General features: G+C 47.7%; 1 protein-coding gene across 7 annotated transcripts in view; it reads right to left on the minus strand.

Annotated features, from left to right (window-relative positions):
* Positions 1-37: 37 nt before the first annotated feature.
* Positions 38-22790, minus strand: part of PITPNM2 (phosphatidylinositol transfer protein membrane associated 2) — a 140921-nt gene continuing 118168 nt past the window's right edge. For 3 of the 7 annotated variants that reach the window (XM_068163501.1, XM_068163499.1, XM_068163500.1), the window contains 11 exons: positions 20184-20333; positions 14770-14934; positions 12763-12966; positions 10813-10961; positions 8592-8708; positions 7700-7816; positions 7230-7378; positions 6435-6584; positions 6173-6356; positions 4837-4965; positions 38-4565 (listed from right to left, as the gene is read on the minus strand). In XM_068163501.1, coding sequence (XP_068019602.1) covers positions 4221-4565; positions 4837-4965; positions 6173-6356; positions 6435-6584; positions 7230-7378; positions 7700-7816; positions 8592-8708; positions 10813-10961; positions 12763-12966; positions 14770-14934; positions 20184-20333 — 1859 coding nt within the window. In that variant the 3' untranslated portion in view covers positions 38-4220. The remainder of the gene's footprint in view (positions 4566-4836; positions 4966-6172; positions 6357-6434; positions 6585-7229; positions 7379-7699; positions 7817-8591; positions 8709-10812; positions 10962-12762; positions 12967-14769; positions 14935-20183; positions 20334-22790) is intronic. The other 4 variants (XM_068163502.1, XM_068163503.1, XM_068163504.1 and 1 more) reach the window with 4 other exon arrangements.

The following is a 22790-nucleotide window of genomic DNA, read 5'->3' on the forward strand; positions in this document are numbered from 1 at the left end:
TTCTTTGTAGAGTCTCCCAAAAAAAGCAGACAGAGAAGAGCCTTCCCATTTCTTTAATCTCTGTAACTCACAATGATACTGCACACAAAGCACACCCATTGGAACGATGCACTAACAGCAAGGAGGAGAAGGAAGTTGTACAGAAGGTTTGTCACACACAAGCGAGTCATCGGCGCGGTACTGTACACACAGGGGTGTCCCCAGCGCGGCTGCCGGCGCCCTCAGGCACGCCCCTCCGGTGGTTCCCCCATGCCTCTGTTACCCTAAAGCAATTTTTTATAAATAAAATAGATAACTAACATCCTTGGAATATAAAATTGACAGTTGAGGGTATCAACAGGCAGAGGAGGACGGGGAGGGGACCGTAAGGCTTCTAGAACTAATAGGAAATGCAGCAAACTGGTGGCGATACCTGAAGAAGGGGCTGCTACAGCAAGCACGGCGGCTGCTGGGCGGAGTGGGAGTTTGTGAGTAACCCTTTGGCTAGTTACTGCTCTTGGCTCGCGTGTTGGACACTGTAAACGTTTTTGGTATTAAGAATTTCGCCTCATCTGACCGAGTGACCTTGCAAACCCAGGGAAAGCAACTCGCAGGGAATGCTTGGGCACCTCTTCTTGTTTTGTAAAAGACTGCGTAATGGGACAGTGTCAGGTAGAAAGTGTGGCCCGATGGCGCAAGGATACAAAAAGCTGCTTTTTGTACAAAATTTGAGCTCCACAGCAGAGTTGGATTCCCATGGAAACAATTGAGAAAAAAAAGAAGAAGGAAAAAAAAAAGACAAGACTGAGGCAGCCTGCGCAGCGCGGGCTGGGTTGTGCTCGTGTGTGAGAACAGGACGTGGGCTGCAGCAGAAGCAGCGCGACTGTCGCTGGCCGTGGCGACGGCTGCCCAGACAACTGTGACAGGGAGGAGTAAAAGAAACTTCACATCCTTTCATTTTGAAGCAAACAAGGGTTATTTGCAGGAAAGCTAAGTTAGGTCTGTAACCTGAGAGTGCCCCTTTAGAGAGAATGGAATATACATTCACCTTTCCCTCACCGTATCCAAACGGATCCTCTTCCATAGATGTGGAAAGGCATCGGGTCACATGGATTGCTCTCCAAAACAGCTTGGAACAAACAGGTTATAAACACAGAGTTAAACTATTGCTATTGTTCTTGGAGTGAGTAGCACATTGATCTTTGCTTCAGATAGATGAGTGCCAGATGGGGGTGGCTGGCTGAGGAGAGATTGATGTAGACTACGATGGACTGAATCAGTGGAGAGAAAAAACCCCACAACCACCTTATTGGCATATTTCCTGGTAACTACACCCACCTCATCTAGTATTATTGCAGCAATTAATGTCCTGCTCTACAAGTGCTTCTCCATGTTGGATCCATACAATGGCAACAAGATGGGGGGGGCAGGGAAAAGGCCCTGGGCACCTTGCAAGAAGCTGAACAAAGGTTGAGGGCAGAGGTGCTATGATTGTCTAACTGGTTAGTAGCCATTTCAAATGTGAAGTGATGGAGAGGTGAGTAGAATATTGCACTTCTGCATTCATTGACAATTACATTAAACTTGGTCCATAAAATAATTGCTTTGTACATAATGCCTGAAACAAAAAGCTACATTTTAAAAATATTAATAAACCCTGGAGGTTCCAGGCCCTCCAGACATTTTTTTTCCCCCTCTACATAAATAAATAACTTTTGATTTCATATATCCACTTTTTATGTTGAACATTTACATTCGCCTGTTTTACACTATCTACACATAAGAAAATGTGAACATCTGCTAAGCATCAGAACATGTACAGATCATGCTGTGGTGGTGGACTTGGAGGAAAGGTGAATTTTGCAAAGGCCATATCCAAATTTGCAGAAATTAAGTTTTGTGATGGGGTTTGGTGACTTCACAGGACGGATTGTGGCTTGGCTTCCTGCTCAGATGGCATCTGATAGAACATTCGACTAGTGAAAAGCTGTGACAAGTCACAATGGTTTCAAACCCAGTAAGCTCTGGATGAACATTCAGAGAGATCTAAGCTGAACTGGCAGAAAGGGAAGTCAGTTTTCGGTAACAAAAGTCAGATACATTCTGTAATTGAATAATTACCAAAGAGAAGTGGTTAAACATTTTGCAGTCAGGCTGCGAGACGCAGGAGCTGCACTGGGCGGCAGGCAGGCAGCTGGGTTTGAGCGCTCCAGTGGCTCGGGTGCCCTCAGCAGCTCAGCACTGTCCCTCCTCTACCTCCACTTCCAGCCTCCAGTGCCATGAACACGTGAGATCTGCCTTGGATGTCTGAGGAGTTCAGATTTGCCTAGTGTGGCCCAGAGCCAATTAGCAGAGCAGCGTTCACAGTGCTGTGTATCTGAGTGTGGCTGTCTGCACTTCATATTGAAACAGGTAATAAAATGAAGCAGCCAGTCTAAAAAATTCTTTGTTATAAATAAGATCCTCAGAAGTAGAAAGTGATACAAAGACAGGAAAGTGTGGTGGGGGGAAAGCAGGGTTACGCATAGTCAGGGAGCTTGGTAGGACTAGAAAATCTCCACGAGAAGAGGCCAGCTGGAGTCTGTAGATGGGCACCCTGGATGCCCTGGGATGGATACCCCTCCAGCCTGGGAGTGTGTGCAAGGGTGAGCCAGGCCTGTCACTGGGGCCAGCTGACCCAGGAGGGACAGGACTAAGGGGCTTTTGGACAAGCCCTCATTCTAGGCACTGTTTTCTTCTGCTGCTGCAGTGATGTGCTCCTGTTCCTGTACTGTGCACTGTGCACATCTCAGTGTCACCAGGGTTCCAGCCAGCAGTGACCGCTTCACCCTGTGTCCCAGCAGCTCCCCTCTGCCACACCCCCAGCCCCAGCTCACTCCAGCAGCATACAAACCAGCTTGGGCACATCCACTGAGAAACACACCAGGAAAATTAAGATATGGCCTTTTCTTAAGGTTGCCTGACATTTTTGGCACACTTCCTTACAGTCTCCTTACTGCTGCATAAACTTCTGCACAGCTCGTTCTGTTTAAGTATATACATCTATATTCATGTGTGTGCATGTGTACATGCACATCTGTATAGAGAGCCACACACCCCCTGGCTTAGCAATATTTTGTTGTCATGCACTACAAACATTTAGGTGTAGCTACATGAGATGGTAACAGGTTTCCATTCTAAAAATCATCAGTGCAAGAAACAATGAGGTTTTACAGTTCAGTAACTACAGGTAAAAGAAGCGAGTCTCGTTCCCATGAAAGCTGCTACTGAACTTGGAGAGAACCTGGGAAGAAGAAAACGTCTTGGAGGTGGGTATTGAGAGAGTCAGACCCTGCATTTGGATGAGAACTGCAATGTGATCTAGCTGCTGAGTGCCTTCAGCTGCTTCCAAAGTATATGGTGGTTACTTTTGGAAATAATATCTAGGAAGAGTATTTGGAGACTGTAACAGCAAATTAAGTGTCTGAGGTTTGTAACAGCTCAAACAAATTAGCTTGTATTCCTCTTTTAATAGATCAATGCATTAAATTCCATCGGCTTCTAAAAGGTCTCTTTAAAAAATAACAGTAATAACAACGCCCCCACTTTTTTGGGCATGGATCTGCCGATACTCTGCCTCTACCAACAGCATCAGAACACCTTTACGCTTTGCCGCTGCATGTGCTCCTTGAGAACATGGCTGCACTTGAAGCTTTTGTACAGGCAAAGCTCTCGGTTGCTCTGCCTGGCACAGCCCACAACAAATTCTTCACTTGGGGCTGTCTGTGCCAGGGAAATGGCATGCTCACTGAACCCCAGACTCACTCTGTGATGGCAGAGCACCTCAGTCTGACTCCTGGGATAACCAAGGACAAGTTCCCCCAGCCTCATGCCCTGTTCTGTGGCTCTCAGGACAGCGCTCGGTCCCGCGGATCGGAGCGATGGCTAACTAGGCGAGGAGGCACGTATTTACAGTCACTGACCCTGGGTAAGAGGAGGCAGGAGAAAGCGCCGTCTTCACCTGGAGACTTTTCTCCCCCAGTTTCCAGCTGCTCCTTGTGCTCATGTCGCACAAACTTGACACTCCTGCTGCAAGGCCTGCACGTTCTGCATGGGAAACATCCCATCTCTTCCCAGAACACCATGATGTTATTAGAGTAGCACCATATTTACCCTTCCAGCCCATAACGCCGGCCTCGTCCCTCTTCCCTTTTGTTTTCTCCTCCGATGGCTGCAGCTGACAGTCGCTGTTTCTGGCCTGGCTACTTCTGCCCCAAGAGGCCAGAGTCCATCCGGGACGCTGTGCTCCGGCCCCAGCACCCCGTGGCGATGCTCATGCTTCTTTGGCTGCGTTCCCTGTCCCTCTCCTTGTCACTGTCGGACTGGCTCTGGGTGCGCTCGGGGCGGTGGCTGGTGCTGCCACTGCTGGCTGAAGGCTGGGAGGAGATGGTCCGCAGCAGGTGGTTCCTCTTGCGCAGGAACTCGGTCTGGCTGGGCAGCCCGAAGCTGCCTTTCCGCAGTGCCATGCGCGTGGTGTTCTTGGCGGGCCGTGCACGATGGTTGTACTCCAGCTGGGCCAGGTGGGCTGCATACCCCTCTGTGATGAACTACAAGACAAGAGGGATGAGGGAATGTGTTAGAAGGACATGTTCCTGATAGCCACTGGCAGCCAAATGTGTTGCCTGTGACAGGTTGTCTGAGGTGATGGGTTAGACATGGAGACACTTCAACAGATGTGATGGGTCCTGGTATGTGGGACAGGTTCTGTCCTCTTGGCAAACACTAAGGCAGTCACCAGTCAAGACAACCAAATTCCCATCACCCTCCCACGAGAGGCCCTTGGCAGCATCTACAGGGCTCAGAGAAGTTGGCTCCTACCTGACACTGGCTCTGCAGCTTCTTGGTGGGCCGGCCAACAATGTAGATGTGCGTGGGTGGCAGGCTGATGGAGCTGTACACAGAGATGTCCTTAGTAGATCCATATGCTGCATGGATCCTCATGTGGAGCTGCAGGGAGAAAAAGCAACACAGGTCAGAACACATGGGCGCTCTGTGCTGTTCAGCAGGCAGGGTTGGGATGTTCTAAATAGTGTTTGTGGGAATCTGGGGTCAATAACTTCTGTAAGTCCCCAGATGGACAAGACACTGCCCACTAATTAACAGAGCTGGGGATGCTGACAGGCCAGGGCAAGAGGAGGATCAGTGAGGCAGAAGCAGATCTCCGCTTGCTAATCACAGCCTTGCCTTGAGGTCTGCAGGGGGCAGGGATACTGCATACTTCATTGCCGACTTGTCACTGGGAGAGAGGAGCAGTTTGCAACCCCCCATGCAGTGATGGTTAGTGGGGAACGTTCCCCTCCACCATGCAATGCTGTTGCTTAGCTCTGCCAGACAGAGGGAAGAGATACAGGCAGCAAAAGACACTGCTTTTCAGGGACTCGGCTGCCTCTGCTCAGAGCACAGAGCAGCTCCTGGCCCACCCTTTCCTTAGTGGGCCAAAGAAGGGGCTGGCAAGGGAGGTTTGGGCACTGGTGCCACCAGACTGGCTGACTTTGCCCCTGGAGCTGCAGGCAGGCCAGGGAGATGGAAAGGATATCTCTGCCCCAGTCAATTTTTTTCTTCTGGAGAACAAGGGAGAGCAGGCAGCAAGATTGGGCCATCTCCTGTCACCACTGAGGCCAAAAGAGAGTTGACATGGGGCTTTCCTGGCTACTCAAGGTAAGGCACAAGTGCTTGGGGCACTGGCAGTTCCTTCACTTGCCAGAGAAAACCTTGTTGTATCTGGAGCTTTTCTACTGGGCTGAGGATGTTAAGCTCTCCCTAGGACCAAACACTTGGAAAGATGCTCTGTGGAATCTCCCATCAAAGCTGCACAGTGCAAGGCCATTTCTGCAGCAGCTCCATGCCCTCTCAGACCTGCTGGTTATCCCACAGGCAGAAAAAATTATGGAGAAGGAGAAGCACTGCTGCCTCTGTTCCATAAGGTATTTGATGCTGGAAAGCCCAGTGATGAAATAGAGCAGCGCAGAGCAGAGATGATACAATTTAACAGCATAGACACTTTGGCAGAGCAGTAAAAAGGATGAAAATAAAATGAACAGATTAATTCCACTGCAGGTCACATTGCTGCCAAGAGACTGGTGCTGATGGGAGCAACGGGGAGATGAGCAATCTCAACCCATGCTATGATCAGTTTCAGCAGACCCAGGCTTACGTCTGTGATGAGGGACTTCAGGAAGTTGGCCTTGTGCCGCAGCGGGTCGTGGACCAGCCCGTCGCAGAAGGAGACGATGCCATGGGGGAAGTTGTGCTGTGCTAACCATGCTACCACTCTCTGCTTCTGCATGTCAGGGCGGCCTGTGACATAGATAATGAGGTAGCCAAGGTCTTGCCAGTGCCTAGAAGAGAAGGCACAAATCAGTGGACTGCAGACCTAGAGCAAAACCAAACCAACCACTACAGCTCCTGCTGCTGACCTTACGACGTCCACCGCCCCAGCGCGCACTTTGGGGTCACTGCCCATGATGGACACGCTGGCTGCGAAGGAGCCGTCAATGCTGAACACCACGAACTCCGTCCCCTTCGGCAGGACCGTGATGTAGCTGTCTGCATATGTGTGGTCACCCCTGAAAGGAATGCAGGTACTTAGAGGTTCTTTCGGGAGGTATCATTGAGTCCTCAGTGCACCACAAGCCCAAAGCAGCACCCAAATCTGGCCCAAAGGCTCCAACCAGTGATGCCACCCCCAGTTCCACCAATGATGGACACTGCATGAGAGCCTCTGTTAAGAGTGGGGAATGGAAACAGAATCATAGAATGGTAGGGGTAGCACTCTGGGACCCTGGCATCACAAAAATACAGTCAGAAAAACACTGATGGGTTCACCACTGGGAAGATGGTCCTACCCTCTACCTTTCAGACCTCAATGCCAGCAACTGGAGCTGATCTGGAGCCCCTGGACTGTGAATTATCATGAATATGAAGTTCTGTCCCTTGAGGACAAGTCTGTCGTCCCTAAAATATGCTCAGTTGTGCAGTTTTACAGGTGACCTTCTCCTGCAGTGGGACCTCCATTACCATGCTGTTGATGGTGCAGGATGATTCCTCTTACAGCTGCAGACTACAAATGGCTTTGTCCTTGTTGCTGGCAAGCCAGGCTCTGAACCTACCCAACAAGCAAAGCTGCCCTGCAAGGAGGGACCACATTCTACAGTCATCAAATTCCTCTTGTACCTTTGCAAGCTAAGCCCCCACACCCCAAGGGACCTCACCTGACCACCATCTTGACGGGGTACACGCCAATGCCCAGGCGCCGGTTCTCGGGGATGGCGTAAGAGATCCTGCCACTGCTGTTGCTGATCTCTGTGTCAAAGTAAACCCACTCCCCTGATGGAGGCTGGGTCATGATGTGAATGTCCACCTGGGAAGACAACAAGGCTGGGTCAAACACAGCATTAAAGACACAGGTGAGTGTCTGAACAGGCCAAGCACCAGGACCTTCCACTCAAGCCCCTTTGGACAGCAACTGAGAAGCACCCAAATATCAGGAGACTGGAATGAGATCTGGTCTCAGCAGTGAACACCTGCATGCTGGATGCTGTTCCTGGTAGGAAGCACCACACAAGTCTGAGCAAGAGAACCTGGTCAAGATGCAAAGGTAGCAGACCCCATTGGGTCTGCACCACTTCTGCACCTCAACTTTTCACCCTTTGGTGCACAATCCCCATAGCAGACACGGTACCTTTTCTCCTGTGAGTGTGACCATATCTAATGGACCATACATAAACCTTCCAGTTAAGGTCTGGGGTCCATCTTCATTAGCAATGGTGTCATTTATCCTGTGGTTGGCTGTGACGTTCTACACAAGTCAAGAGCAAAGGAGACCAAAAAAAAAAAAAGAAAAAGAGAGGAAAAAAAGTTGGCAGTGATGGACAGGCTCACAGGGAAATGCCAAATCTAACTGGACAGACTGGAGTGTGGGCTTCTCTGTGCCATCCCCCCTATTCCACTCCACCCACAGCTTTCAGTTTTAGAAAAGAATTTGACCTGAGGCAGAGGTGGGACTCTGTGCTCTGCACCATGGGGAGGATTTCAGTGTAGGTGGCTGAAGAGCCTATTTCAGCAGCAGTTTGTATGTGCAGTTCTGATCCTGTCTGTTAACGCTCACACTCTGGATTTCAGAAGCAATGCAGACAGCTGCCAGAGAAATCTGCTGACATTGTTTCGGCTCTGGAAGAAAACTGCCCTCTTGCAGGAACTAGAGATGCTCGCTGGGAGTGAAGGGCATTTACCAAGCAGAGAGTTTACATTATTTGGACTTGGAGAGATGCAGGAAGCATTGGCTGTGGATCAGGGAAAGAGACCCTGACCCACAGCCAATGCTCCCTGCATTTTTCATAGACTGAAGGCCAAGAGGAGATCTTGCTGGTACAGATCTTTTGGGCTGCTCTTTCACAACTACATGGGTAGTGATGCATACCACCAGTGCAATGTGCTCCTCTATTTCTGCCATGGGCAGACACAGCTCTGCCCATGCTGGCCACTTTCAGTGCCATTCTTGCAGCCCAATTCTAAACCCCTCTATATGGCAACACTCCCTCCTGCTCTGGAGGCAGCTCCCTAAACACCCTTACCCGCAGCTTCACATGTGTCCTCTTGCGGAGCCACTTCTCACGAGGCTTCGAGGGGGTGAAGACAGACACCTCCTTCCCATCAAGCTCCAAAACACTCGAGTTCTCATGCCTCATCACCTGCAGGAGGACAGATGCCACTGAGATGTTCTACTCCTGAGTCAGCCATGAGCAAGGGCAGTATCTGGACAGAGGGGGTTTGAGTTTGCCTGCTGGGCATTTGGCTTGTCAGCTTGTAGGTTATATGGGCTGCTCCCTTAACTGCAAGGACAAGTGGTATCTCCTGAATTAGCAAACCCTGTGGCCAGCACTGATTTAATCCTAGCTGGGACCAAGTTATTCAGATTGTCAGGAGGTAAAAAAATGACTGAGACACAGCAGAACAAGCTCTGCACTTAGATATCTGCCCTTTCTCCACTCCAGGCCTCCATGAGTCCCTTCCCATGGTGTGTGAGGGGACTAAAGTGAGGGTACATCTCAGAGATTGCTCTAAGACTGGGAGGTGACCCTGCACAGAGGACTCAGAAACCAGCAGTAGTCCTTAGTGACCTCACTCTACCAAAAATTTAAAAAGGCTCTTTGATGTGGGCATTTTTACAAGGTCTTGAATACATTTTGTGAGGTCAGCAGCTCTCCAGCTAACCTAGGCTGTTGTGGTCTGACACAGGCCAGCTTGCTTTGCAGAGCTGAAGCTGTTTTTCTTCCAGGAAAGTGGAAAAAGGACCCCAAGGTCCTTTTTCATCCCCCAGGGATGAGCTTGCTGGAGAGAGAGTTCATGGAAATTCAAAGCAACCAAAATAACAAGTTTTACTGACAATTATTTAAATCACAAATCTATTTTGAGTACTGTTTGGGCTTGTTTTAACAAGATTGAATCTTTGGAGGCTAAAGCTATTCAACAGCTTACTTTTACATTTTGTCCAGAGATGACTCTCAAAGGCGGTTAGAAACAAGTCCTTATTAGGGGAAAAAGTGGTGTGGTGCTTTGGAAGGACAGCAGGAAGAAGGGGGATGAGAGAAACCCTGGTCTGAAGACACTGAGGAAGGCAATAGGGTGCCGGACTACCCAGCCAGCCACCAGCAGGCTTTGAATGGATGGAGAGGTACCTCAGGCTTCAAGAGATGAAGCACCATGCTGTGCTACAGATCCAGGTTTGGGCTGAATCCTAAGTAATTGGTTATTTCTTGAGTAAAGCATTTTGTGTATGGGACTGTCGTGACTGTTCCCACTCATGCACAATTATGGTTCTCTCCACTGAGCCCCAGGAGGCTGAGTTTGATGCAGGGCTGGGGTTTCACAGCAGCTGATCCAGCAAGGTGTGTGCAAGCACAGAGATGTCTCACTGGGCTAGATACAGCCCTGGAAGAAAGGGTCTCACTGGATTGTTGCTACTACTCAGCTGCCACCAGCACTGACATCTCTGTTGTTTATGGTTCCCATGCTATTTGGAAGATAGCACTGAAAGAAAGTTTGCCAACAGAATCATAAATAATTGAGAGCTGCAGTCAAGGAGGCTGGAAGAGAGCAGGGACAGCTGAACAGCTGAGATAACACAAAGCAAATCCAAGCACTGAAGTGGGCAACACAATCCACTGAGTTACTTTGAGTTTTGTTTTTGTTCTTTTTTTTTCCCTCCCCTCCAGTTCCATGCTCTAAGTATCATTCCTTGGGGGTTTCATACTTTGTAAGGCAAATAACTCCCCCTCATCCCTAAGGAACTGAAGGAAAACACATTTTAAACAGTAAATTTACATTTCAGGCCAAATGTAGGTTGATAAAATCTGAGGTGCCAGATTCCAGACACCAGCAATCCCTATTTACCTAGTCCTAGGAGAACTGCTTTGTACTGCAGGAACAAGGACAGATGATGGTCTGAGTCCCCAGAGCAGAGCACAGTAACTTAGAAAGCCAATGAGTACCTGAACTTTGTTTTTCAATTCAACTCAAATTCATACAAAACTCATCCTTTCCTTTTATTGTATTTGGTGCTATTTTTATTTGTGCATCAAGGATCTCCCTTTAGCTTTCAGACTTGAGATCCAAATGCACAGAAGTCTTTAGCTCTGCTAACAACAGGATGGGGAAGAAAATGGACCTGCAGCAGCAGAGGGCATTTTTTCCATCTCTATGTATCAACAAGAGTTATGGAAGGTGCAGTGGAAAAAACCAAAGAGTTCAAGACATTTTTCAGCCCAATGCAGATCAAGAGAAGGACAACTGTACCTGTCTCAGCAGGAAGGAGACAACATCTGTGGATTCCCAGTAGCTGGCATGAAAGAGGTGTGGCAAAGCGACCGTTGGGAAAGCCGTCAGAGCATCAGGACAGTAGAGAGCGTAGTCGATCCTTTTGGTTCCCCACCATTTGGCAGCAACTGGAAGCAAAAGACTTGTTCAGACAAAGGGGGTTCACATGCACGTGCAGTCTCCATCACAAATGGTATTTCAAGGCTCGAGATCCTCACTCCAGGTACACGAGGAGTTTGTTCCCTGGCTGGTTGCACTGGAACAACCAACCCAGGACTCAGTGTTTGCTCACACCAAGAGAGGAACACACAGGGACACCAGCACTTGAGCTCCTCTTTATTTAAGCAAACATGAAAGTACTAGAGGACAGGTATTAATTGGCTGTTAGTCCAGACCCTGTGAAATAGGTTCATGGCTCATGTGCAATGAGCTAGAGATTCCACATGCCGAAACAGAAGACAGAAAGGCAGAAACACAGCTCCCTGGAGCTGTAGGAGGAAGGATGTGTGTGCTCTGCCCACCATATCTCCAGCCCTGCTTCCAACTCCTTTAGCATTCACCAAGGAACAGCATCCAGATATTGGTCACACTGAAGAGGACTTGAATACTGGAATCCTATATGAGATGCTGAAGGCACCTCAAGGCAGGGAACATGGCACAAGTTGCTGGGACTGGCATTCCCCAACAAGTCCTTGTTGCCCTCTTGGGCTACCATGTTACACACAACCGAGACATCCAGCCCAGCCTCCCCCAGAGCACAGCCTCTGCAGTGACCAACAAGAGAAGTATCTGGGAGTGCCAGGACTTCACTGCATGGGGGACTGAAAAGTACACCAGGATTTTGGGTGGGCAAGGTTACAGACAACGTAGAGGACCTTCTGTCTCAGTCAGGGACCCAACAACCCCCACACAAGTGTCCAAGAGCCACCATTCATCCATGGGACATCACCACACTCCAACACTGCCCTGACCTCTGCCCCCACACACATCCTCTCTGACTCCCTAATAATGAGCACGCCTCAGCCCAAAGCCTCAGATCCCAAAGGTGTGAGCTGCTTCTCCAGCAGTGAGGGGTCCTCAGCAGCCGCACGCTTCAGTCTGGAAAAGCAGCCTTGAAAAGAGAAGATAGATCAGATTGAGCGGTAAGAGGAGCTGTGTTTGCATGCAGGTTGCAAGCTGGGGCTTTGACAAGGGCTTTCTCAAGCTTGGCTATTCTCTGTGACAACGTTTCCTTTTTATGGACTTCCAGGAAAGCTGCCAGGTATAAGGTATGATCCAACAAACCCCTCTTGTTACGGGAAACCTAGCTGCTGCTGAGCACAGATGCTTAACCTAAAAGAAAATAAACGGGCGCACCACTTCATTCCAGAGGCCTGCACAAAGCTCCCACCACAGCAGCCTGTGGAAGGACATCAGCACACTGCCATGGTCCAGCCCTCACTGTGCTGCATGTCCAGGCCACCCTCATACTAATGGCTCTTGCTTTTCTGAAGAGCAGAAGGGAAGGAGGAGGGTGTTGATGGATCAACATGACTTTTCCAGAGCTCACAGGCACCTCCTCACAGCCACTTCTGACTCCCTGTCTTCTAAATTGGCAGCTGCTGGTCGTGTCCCAACTTTAATTTCTCATGCAAGTCCCCAGCTTGGGTAATTTCAGATTCTTTGTAGGGAGCAGGCAGGTTTACTTTTCCGTGCTCAAAAGAGAGTGGCAGAGGCAGAAGCATTGTCCCCACAGCTCTGCCCAGAAGAACTCTTGCTCTTGCCAAGTTGTTAGCCATGTTACGATCGATCTTCAGAGCAAAGTGACAGAAATACTTGTTAAAATGCAGTGAGAAATTGTAAGTGCTTCAGTGGTAGTGCATAGATCTGTTGTGAGTTCTGCGACTATCGAACGAGAGAGGTCAGCCGGAGTGGATCTCTCCTGAATACCTGTCTTGATGTCCAGGTCGGGTATCCAGAGAGCACAGTCTGCAGCCTGACTCCAGGACCCTTTGAGCTTTCTTCCCTTCGAAGGGATTTCATGTTTATGCTGCCTATGTCTCTTGGATGAGGTTTGGGTAGGGGATTTGTGAGGGAGGGCGAGTTGGGACAGAAGGCTAAACCCTCTGCAATGATTAAGATGGTGTTTGGTTTCTAAAAAGGAAAAATAACATAAATTTAACAATAAGCCTGCAGAAACCAGACATTATTACGGCATACACCTGCCACAGGCAGCATGTTTCCCCCTCCAGAAATCCACAGTGCCAGGGAAGCCACAGCCTGGAGAGGGCTCCTGGGAGGCAGCCACGGTTTCATGGTGCCCCTTTGGAGCTCCTTGGCCTCTTCCTGCGGGATAAGCACAGATTGAGTCCAACCCCCAATACTGCTTTGTGTTACCACTGTGCTAAACAAGGGTGAGTGCAAGAGCTGCAAAGCCAGAGCCAGAGCTCAGAGGACGATGAAGGAGACGAAGGAAGGGGCTGTGACAGCCTTTGGGGCAGGCTGCACATGGGGTCAGCCCAGGCCAGGGCTGGACTGTTCCTCTCCAATCTCAGAAATAGGATTTGATGGCTGTGAAATGCGTGAAGGAATAAATTACACAAAACAACAGCTAAATAATCAGGGAGAGCGCAGGGAAAGCAGAGAGCGGCAAGCATGGCGCAGGCCTGATCCTGCTGTTGGCTCACAGAGGCAGGATCCTTCTGTCACATCACCCTGGTGTAAACACCTCACGACGAAAAACCACCGCCCCCCGCTTCCCATCCTGGCTGGCCGAGCTCTGCAGCTCTCCGTGGGTGTGAAAGCAGCACAAAACAAACACCTTCTCCCTCAGGAACCCTCTTCCCAAGCAGATTAATATTTAGCAAGTGCCTGGCAAGATGTCTTACCAGGACATGGATAAGAATGCACACGGGGAGCGAGGCGTCAACTTTGTTTGTCACAGCACAGGCAGTCTACTCCTGCTGCTGAGTGCTGCCCCAAGCAGGGCAAGAAGTTACAGCAGTCCCTGAGCAGCACCCTCAGACCTTCAGCAACTAACTGCTGCCTTGAGAACCGTTATGAACCTCAGTAATTAATTACTGAGTTGTTTAGAGCCCTGTAGTCTAATGTGCCAGGAACGAAGGATCTCTAAATTTTTGCCACCTTCTGGGACAAGAATTTGGGTTGAAGCTTTTGGTGCTATTTTTGTGTTGTTTTGGTTATTCTTTCTTAAGAAAAGTCTGAGTTATCAGAGATCCCTCAGGACTCTTAATCTCTCACCTCAGCTGAAATGAAGAAGGAGCTGAAGTGTTAGCACAGGCTGTTGTCCTCTACTGTATTAGCTGGGAAGTTATACAGGTCTCAGGAAAAATAAATAATTTAAAATCCTTTTTATTCCTCATTTGGCTCTGGGATATAGGTGACTGGCTGACTCTGAGCTGCCCTGCAGGCTACAGAAGAGCTGAATTTTTAATGTAAAGTAACAAATACATAACCCAAATGTGTACTTCCCTTTCAGCATAACAGAGGGGCTTATGCCTCGTTTTGTTGACCACACTTAAGTGATCTGCATCAAGCTACATCCTGCATTATCACTCTGCCAGTGCAGATCCCTACCAGTTCTGCATGACTTAATGACACAAACACCCCTCTGGAGTAACCCTCATCACGCACAGCAGCCCCTGGTGCTCAGTTATCAATTAGTGGTATGTTTGTGTGAAGAACTGATCACCAGCATGCTCCAGCGTGTGGAACCAAGTGTATCATATCCCATGGAGAAACAGATGATAACAAGTGACACTGACTATGGTAAAACCAGGCGGAGATGGAGTAATTCCAGCTTTTTGTCACAAGTGGAAAGTGTAACCCCAGACAGACAGACAGACAGACAGAAGCTGCGTGGCTCTGGCCCGATGCATGGTGCTGCGAGAGCGGTGCAGCAGCGAGCGGTAGTCTCGGAGGGGGTGAAACACTTACTGTTGGCTATGTTGGAAGCAGTGTAACTGTCTGCCATTCCTGAGACCTGGCTGGCAATGCTGATCTCACTGGCTCTCCGGAAGCCCCTGAACTGAGGGGCTGAAATGGGGGTGGACAGGGACGAGTTTTCCATGAAGACGGCACCATGAGACTGAACAACATCTGCTACAAAGTTGAAACAGGGAAATCAAAATATTAGACCAACAGACAGAGGCTGGGCAAGATGAACTGAGGGGAGGAAGGAGGCAAACAAAGCTGGTAGATGCAAAACCCTTTCAGAACTGATTGGAATCAGAAGAAAAAAGAAACACATTTCATCAGAGCTCTGGTTTGAAAAGAAAGCAAACACCACAGCAGGCAAAGAGACATGTGGCTGAAGGAGCAGTCTTTGACTGAGAGAAGCAAAATAAGTAGCTCAAAAAGCAAATCCAAAACCCCAAAGGAAAATCCAGGCAGACTTATTCAAGCAGCAAGAACAGATGCATGTGTCATACATACAGATGTGAATACACACAACTTCATATATTCACATCCAGACAAAATAACCAAAGTAAGGAGAGCAACAACAAAAAAACCCTTAGATAGGGGTTATTTGTTTTCTTGAGACATTTAGACTTAAACACCTCCAAGACAGATGCTTTAAGGCATCAAAAAAAAAAAAATATTCAAGAAAACATTTTCATGCCTGGCAAGGACTACATTTGAGCTTGTGTTTTATTGCTAATAAATACAGCCAACACCTAAACTAAAAGGGCTGCTGAAAGGAGGGAATCTGGTGCTGTGCACTTACATCTCCAATCGGTGTTGGCTGGTTGGGGAGCACTCAGTCCCTGTGAAAACAGAGCTTGCTTTGTACAAGGTGCAAGTCTGGATTTTAAGACTCCAACCTGAGGTTTACCAAGTGTGCCCTAACCTTTTAGTATATAAATACAGAAAAGGAGGGTTTAAAGTCATGCTCACATGGACTTTATACATGTGGTGGAGGGAAACAGACCTAAAAGGTTCAGGGCTGGCCAATGGAGAGATATTGAAGTCAGGACACAGTAGGTCTGTTTTATCCCTGTAACACTGGTATCAGCATCCACCCTTCTGTGGAAGCTACAAGGCTGAATTAAGTGTCTCTGGGCCATCCCATTGCAGAGGGCTTATGATGTCAATTCCATGTCCTTCATAGCAGGCACCACCAGTGTGACAGTAACCTGCAAAACCAAATCTACCTATTATTGCCTTAACATTGCCCATCTCTGCTGTACCTGAGGAGCAGCACCTCAACTTTATTTCCAGGTATCAGACAGGGCACAGCTTTGTACCCAGCCAGGCAGCAGATGCCACAGGGAATGCGAGTATGTTGTTCCTACACACCAACATCCTCCACCTATTTTAGCCTATTTTAGACATCCTTGGATTTCATCCCAGTCTGGGGCTGACACGGGGAGTTGTTTTGGCAACTAGGGTATTTCAATAGTGATCTTTTTGGCTTGGGGCTACTGATTTGCCTCCTCCCATCTCTCAGTTTGCAGCAGCAGTGTCTGTGCCCACACAGATCCTGCTGCAATGGAGGGAAAGGGAATGTCTGAAGCAGAAAACATGTAGCTGTGTCACAAAAGAATTCTGTTCTCCGCAGGGAAAATCAGGCCACAAGCTGTTCTGTATAAAAGCTTTGTGGACTCCAAGATCTGAGCCTTAGTGGGAGCCTGACCTGATGATGAGCTGCACACACTGCCCACGTTGTGACTGAAAGGCCATTATCAGCATCACTCTCAGCACTTTCCTGCTCTTTTCACTTTGCCTTGAGTTGCTGGCTGTCAAGCCTGCTACCAGCATCTGCAACCCAGCGGGCCCCACCAGGCCAGTACAACTTTCTTACTGTAGAAAGCACCAGCACAAGCAAGAGGGAACAATTTGAGAGGAGGCTGTACTCAGACATGAGACAAGCCAGGAGCTATATTCATTCCACAAAGGGTAAAAGGACCCATTCCTGCATGACCTGAGACAACCCTCTCATCCCTTGCCCAGTTACCCTTTCTCCTCCTTTCCTCCCTTACCTAGTCAGATTCAAGGAGAGGTTTGGCTTGGTCTGTGCTAGGTAAACGCCAGGTGCAGGTTTAACTAACAACTGCAAGTGAAACCTGAACGTCTTCTCTCTGTTAAATACGTCTTCAATGGCTTGAATTAGAAAGCAGCTGGAAGATGTGCTGAAGAGTGCGGCAGCAATGCTACCCAGGAGACGAGGCTGGGCCAAATGAGGTGCTCCCTGGGTCAACCATGGCTCCAGCTCCATTAACATGTCTTCCCTTAGCTCTGCCTGAATTATATCTCCTTTTTTTGAGACCCCAGAAAGTGGAAAGTGAATGAACAGTGGTACCTGGGGCTTGCTCTTTTTAGCCACTCTCACTTTCCTGGGCCCAGAACTGGGGATTTTTGAATACCATGAGTTTCGAAACAAATGACCCAAACTCAACAGACCTTCCAACACCACCCTAGCCCATGTCACCAGAGGAGCAATTTTCATTATTACAAAAGCCCTGAACCATTTTTGCCTTACTGAACAACAGTTTAGCATTGACAAAGTTGGTGGCAGGAGCCTGCTCTGCAGGGGACAAAGTGCTGACTGACTGCAGCACTCCTGTACTCCAGCCCATTCCAGTTGTTTTTATGATTCTCCCTTTTCATAAAATTCTAGAATGTTTTGGGCTGCAAAGGACCTTTAAAGGTCATCTAGTCCAGCCTCCCTGCAATGAGCAGGGACATCTGCAACTAGATCAGGTTGCTCAGAGCCTCATCCAACCTGATTTCAAATGTTTCCAGGGGTGGGGCATCTACAAACTCTCTGGGCAACCTGGGCCAGTGTCTCACCACCCTCAGTGTGAAAAATTTCTTCCTTATCTCTAGTCTAAACCTCTTTTAACTTAAAACCATCGCCCGTTGTTCTGTCACAACAGGCCCTGCTAAAAAATCTGTCCCAGTCTTTCTTACAGGCCATTTTAAGCACTCAAGGGCCACTGTAAGATCTCCCCAGTGCCTTAAAAAACCCCACACTTTTCCCAAGCTACACACCATCTGCCCCTGAAAAAGGTCATTTTCTAAGAAAAGCAAGGGCCAGGAAAAGGCAGGGCAGGAAGCGTGGACAGAAACTCCACTTTATGCATCACTGCCCCTTCAGCCAAACTTCCTCAACCCCAAAGCTGCAGCAACAGTGACTTCCAGATGAAACCCCAGGACCTTACTCGCAGAAAAATCCCACCCTAACAAATTATTTCCCCAACTCTGTTGTTCTTTGCACCAAATCCCTTATGCAGCATCACTCTTGCAATCTTGAAACCACAGAAGCTTTCCTGGGGAGTGTAATCAGGGCAGGATCTCACAGATGGTTCCACAGATTGACCCCAGCACTTGCAACCACTCCTGCTCCTAACAGGAACAGTCTAAAGTCCTCTGCATTGCAGAGGTGGCATCCCCAGCCACAACTTGGGTCCTGACAACTGTGGGGAGGTTCTCTGGGCAAGCACTTTGTGCCCAGGGTGAAGTCAGATGGCTGGACCAGGCCCAGCAGTAGCAAGACTTTCATCAAGACTAGTTGTTCCTTTATGTCACGACGTAAGGACAGAAGCACCCACCATTTACTGCACTGGCTGAACGGTACTTTGTATTTTTATGGCACAGTTTACCTGAAATAAGAAGCCTCCGGAAAAGGAGACTTGGCTTGAGTGGTGCCCTGAGCACCTTCTCTCCCAGTACAGGACCTGTAGCTGCAATGAACTGCAGTGTGTGCACATTGGGCCAGTGCAATAACTGAGCTTTAACTCAAGAGAGGTGACATAAGAAGCAAAATCACTTTCTTTCTGCCTACCTAGGGATCTTTAATACTCATTTTAGTCCTGTGCCTTTTCATTTATGGACTCGTTTGTCATTGTTCTTACTAATTGTTTCCTACTAAGTGAACAGCACTGGGCCATCACCTTAATGTACTGCTGGCACTGCATTCCGTCCTTGGGGTATCTGGGGCAGATTTCAATATGTGCTGTTTGCAGGCTGAGCTGTGGCACCAAAGCAGAAAACACTGAAAGCAATCAAAAATGTGTCAAGTTCAATAAATACAAAAAAAAATTAAAACAAACCAGAAAAGCCAGCCAGCTGCTCAGCACAGGCCAGCCCCTGCCTGTGCTGGAGTCACTGGTCAGCACTGGGCACTCTGCAGTTGCTACCCTGGGATCAAGAGCAACACAGATTTATTCTGTCCTTAAGTTTTTATGATTCTGGAAATTTCCTGCAGTCCTGTGGCTGAACAGGGATTCAGCACTTGGTACAGTCAAGCCAAGCACTGCTTGGCCACACTGTGCTCTCGATACACAAGGTAAAGAGCAGAGAAGCTTCTAAAAGCTCTGACCTGATAGAAGGAAATATCAGCTGACAGTTAAATGGCATTTCATTAGTGATCTCCAAAGTGATTAATTAATAGTGCCAGATCCTTCCTCTCAGCTTTGTTACAGAACATCACAGCACAGGCAACATGGCAACTGCATACCTGAAAATCATCTACATCTTCAAAAGACAAAGGCAGAGACTGTCTGGAATAGTCAGCACTGTTGCCATCCTGTATGACCACATAACACACTGGACTGCTCATAAACAGCAAGGGTCAGCTTGTTAAAGACAACCAGGCAGCAGAACCAAAGCTCTCAATGCACAACACTGAAAAAAGGGGTAAGAAGGGGCAAGTGAGACACACGGGGAAGAAAAAAACTCAAAGTCAAGTCGCATTAAAATCGCAGATGTAGCACCAGCCACAACCAGAATAAATCAGGCCATGCAGCATTTAGGATGGAAAATGAGGCAAAACCAAATGCATCAAAATTTGCTTGTAAGGCAGAACTGAGAAATTAATTTTCAAAAGCCAACACGTATAGCCACCGTGGGGGCTGAAAGCCTCAGTCACTGTATTCAGCAGAGCCACAAGGACTGTTCAGGCACAAAATACTCAAGTGGACAGAATCTGGTCTGACACAGACATTAATTAGACTTCTGGCCATGGTGCAGCATGGGTGACTGCTGGGAGCTGCACACTGCAGACAACCAACCGTTTCCCTGGGGATCCTGCATGTGAACAGGGCCACCCAGGGACTCTGTCTTTCTGTGCCAAAGCCTCTTTCCAGCAGCACAGCCACCACAGATGGACAACAGCGAGTACAGGGCAGCAGACTTCCCTTCTGGCATGAACACCAGAATGGGGCCAAGTTTGTAATCTCAACTTGTTTTTTTTTCATGATGGGTCTCCCAGACCCATCCCAAGATTTCATGTGGCACACCCTGAGATACAGCATGAAGTTTTCAACTCCAGGAGGCAACAGTATGATCTCCATAAAGCACCCCAAGTACCCAACAACACAGACAATACAAAAGTGTAGATTACACACACTCAGCAAAACCAGCACTTTTATTGGAAACATCTTGCCAATTCAGTACAGGAACGGGGATACTTGTTTCCATGAAGCTGTCCTGGTGCTGGAGAGCACCCAGAGGGCTACTTTCCATGAGAAGGATGGGATTGTTCTGGATTGTCTCAACTAGAAGCAGATGGGGGAAAAAAAACAAAACAGAAGGACAAAGAACAGACATGCGACCACAAAGTGTTAACATACAAACAGTTACAACTGAGCACTTCAACTATGAGTCTTCAATGAAAAGACAACCTTCAAATTGAATAAAAGAAACAAAACACAGGTGGCTTTCCAAATAGACCCACATCAAAGAGTTTAACTGGTAGAAGAGGAGAGCACAACGATGGCATTTCAACAACAAAAGGGAGTCCTCTCAACCAGTGAGCCAAATCCTTAAATGCCCAGCAGATCCACAGAAATCTTTTTACTACGAGGGGAAAATAGTATGCTGTAAGGGGAGATTTACTTGAATCAGGCTCAGCCTACACAGTGCAAAACAGGGATGCAAATCTGATTTCACTCTGCAAATTGGTTGTAATGAAACAGGACCCAACATCTAGTACAGATGGGAAAATGAAAACAAAATCAAAAACGAAGGTTTAAGAAACTTTCTGAATCATAACCTAAACCAAAAAAAACAAAAGCCAGCTATCTGCATGAGGAAATATGCATGAGCAGTATCACAGCCTTGTGCATAACTAATTAGAACTGAGCACCTCAATTTTTTTGTGACCATCAAATCACACAGCTTAATTAGAGCAGCAATTCACTTTTCTGGAGCGCCTTACAGTGAACACTAACCAGTAGCAGCTTTGCAAGTCATGGTTAGAACACTCCTCCTGTGCAAATCAGCACTCTGAAATCGTGACTCTAACGGAAAGGAAGAGCCTGTTACTTCATGATAAGGAAATGAAGAGGTTTTGTCTTACAGGAGAATTTAAAGCTGCTTTTTTGTCGGTTTTATTCGTCAAGACAGAGCAGCATCTCTTAAAATAACTAGGCTCAAACCTGGAGAGGGTTTTGAAATCACTCTGCCCTTCTCCTAGTTGAGCTGATTGCTGTTTAACTCCTCTCCATCACACAGCAAGCCTCTCTCTAAACACAGCCAACTCAAAGGTCTAGGGAGGCACAGCAAACTAATAAGATCTCTGCTGCTGTACAGAATGACAACCAGAAAGCAGGTTGCTCAGTGTCAATGGGCTTCTATCTTTGGCTTCAGTGAGAACAGGGGATTTGAAATGTATTTTAGAGGAAGATGGTAAACTACTTGGGATTTTAATTTATTTTTTTTTTAAGAAGCCACTTGCAGCTGATACCTAGAATACACCCAAAAAGCAAACTGCTTTTCAAGTTGCTATAGATTCCCTGAGCTGGGGGACTGGGTACAAATGTAATTGTGGGTGGATGCATTTTTAAAAAGTGTTGCAGCAAGATCTTTGCTAAATTTGACAAGTGAGTGAGGCCTGATGAAAGTATTTTATTCACTTTATTAAACAAGGGGTTCAGTTTATGCCCATTTATCACACCAGACCTCCAGATTCAGTAATGGCAATACAATCTTTAAAGACACCTATATAGGAGATGGTTGCTTTGGATTTTCAATTTTAAAATGATGTAGAGTATCATCAAAATTATTCAGCTCTAGATACATATTTCTCTTTATTTAGTCCTGTATGATTCACATATTAAACAAATGGAAAACTACCAGAGCTCTGGGAAAAAAAACCTAACCAAATCCCAATGTCCTTTTAGCTGGTGGCTTTGCTATTCTACTCCGGTTTGCCAGCATGATTTCTTGTATGTTTTTAAGTCTACTTTTGTAGCAGTGACTCTTGGTTGCAATGCTGACTTCAAGTAGCCATTGACTAACAACCTCTAGCAAGGGGAAAATTACAGTGCAATTGGTCTTCCTGCACCAAAGCCCTGACCCTACAGGGAACCAAAACTAGTTGAAGCAGAAAGATCGAATTTAGTTTTGCACAGTGGTGACCTTCCCTTCTCCTTGCAGTGAGAGTCTGCACTGAGATGGCAACAGACCATGAGAGTCTAGGCACAGAAGTGAGGTGAAGGTGGTAAGAAATAATTAATTTCTCTTATTATGTCAACTGCAGGAGCACTGATGTAATGGGAGCAGAGGCTGGGCATGGTCAGGACACAGCTGTTTCAAATGCAGCCCAATAAGACAAAAGGGCATCATGCACACAGCCATTTTAGACTCTGTTACAACTACAAGGGGGTAAAGAAAGTGCAGAGGCCACTGATGGCAGAGGAACTGTAGGTATCCTAGGAAGACGAAGTGTCTCATTGACAAGGGGGCAAGGACAAGGTACTGTCACCAGCCCACTGATCTGCAGTAGCCTGTCCCATGAAAAAGCACAGGAAGCAATCAAGTAAATCATCTCATCATCTCATCTTGATTCTGCTCCTTCCAGTCCTCTCTGGCCCTCCAAACATCAAAGTCCTAAACTCTGCCATGTTAATCACGTTTCATTCAGTCCCTATACCAAACACCAGCTTAGGTGTAAAACAGGGAGCTTCCCTGAGGGGTCATCACAGCATGACTCTCAGCAGGTGATGGTCTTT

This window comes from Melanerpes formicivorus, unplaced genomic scaffold (genome assembly GCF_026170545.1).
Source record: "Melanerpes formicivorus ecotype bairdi unplaced genomic scaffold, bMelFor1.0.p_v2 SCAF_72, whole genome shotgun sequence".
Lineage (NCBI taxonomy): Eukaryota > Metazoa > Chordata > Aves > Piciformes > Picidae > Melanerpes > Melanerpes formicivorus.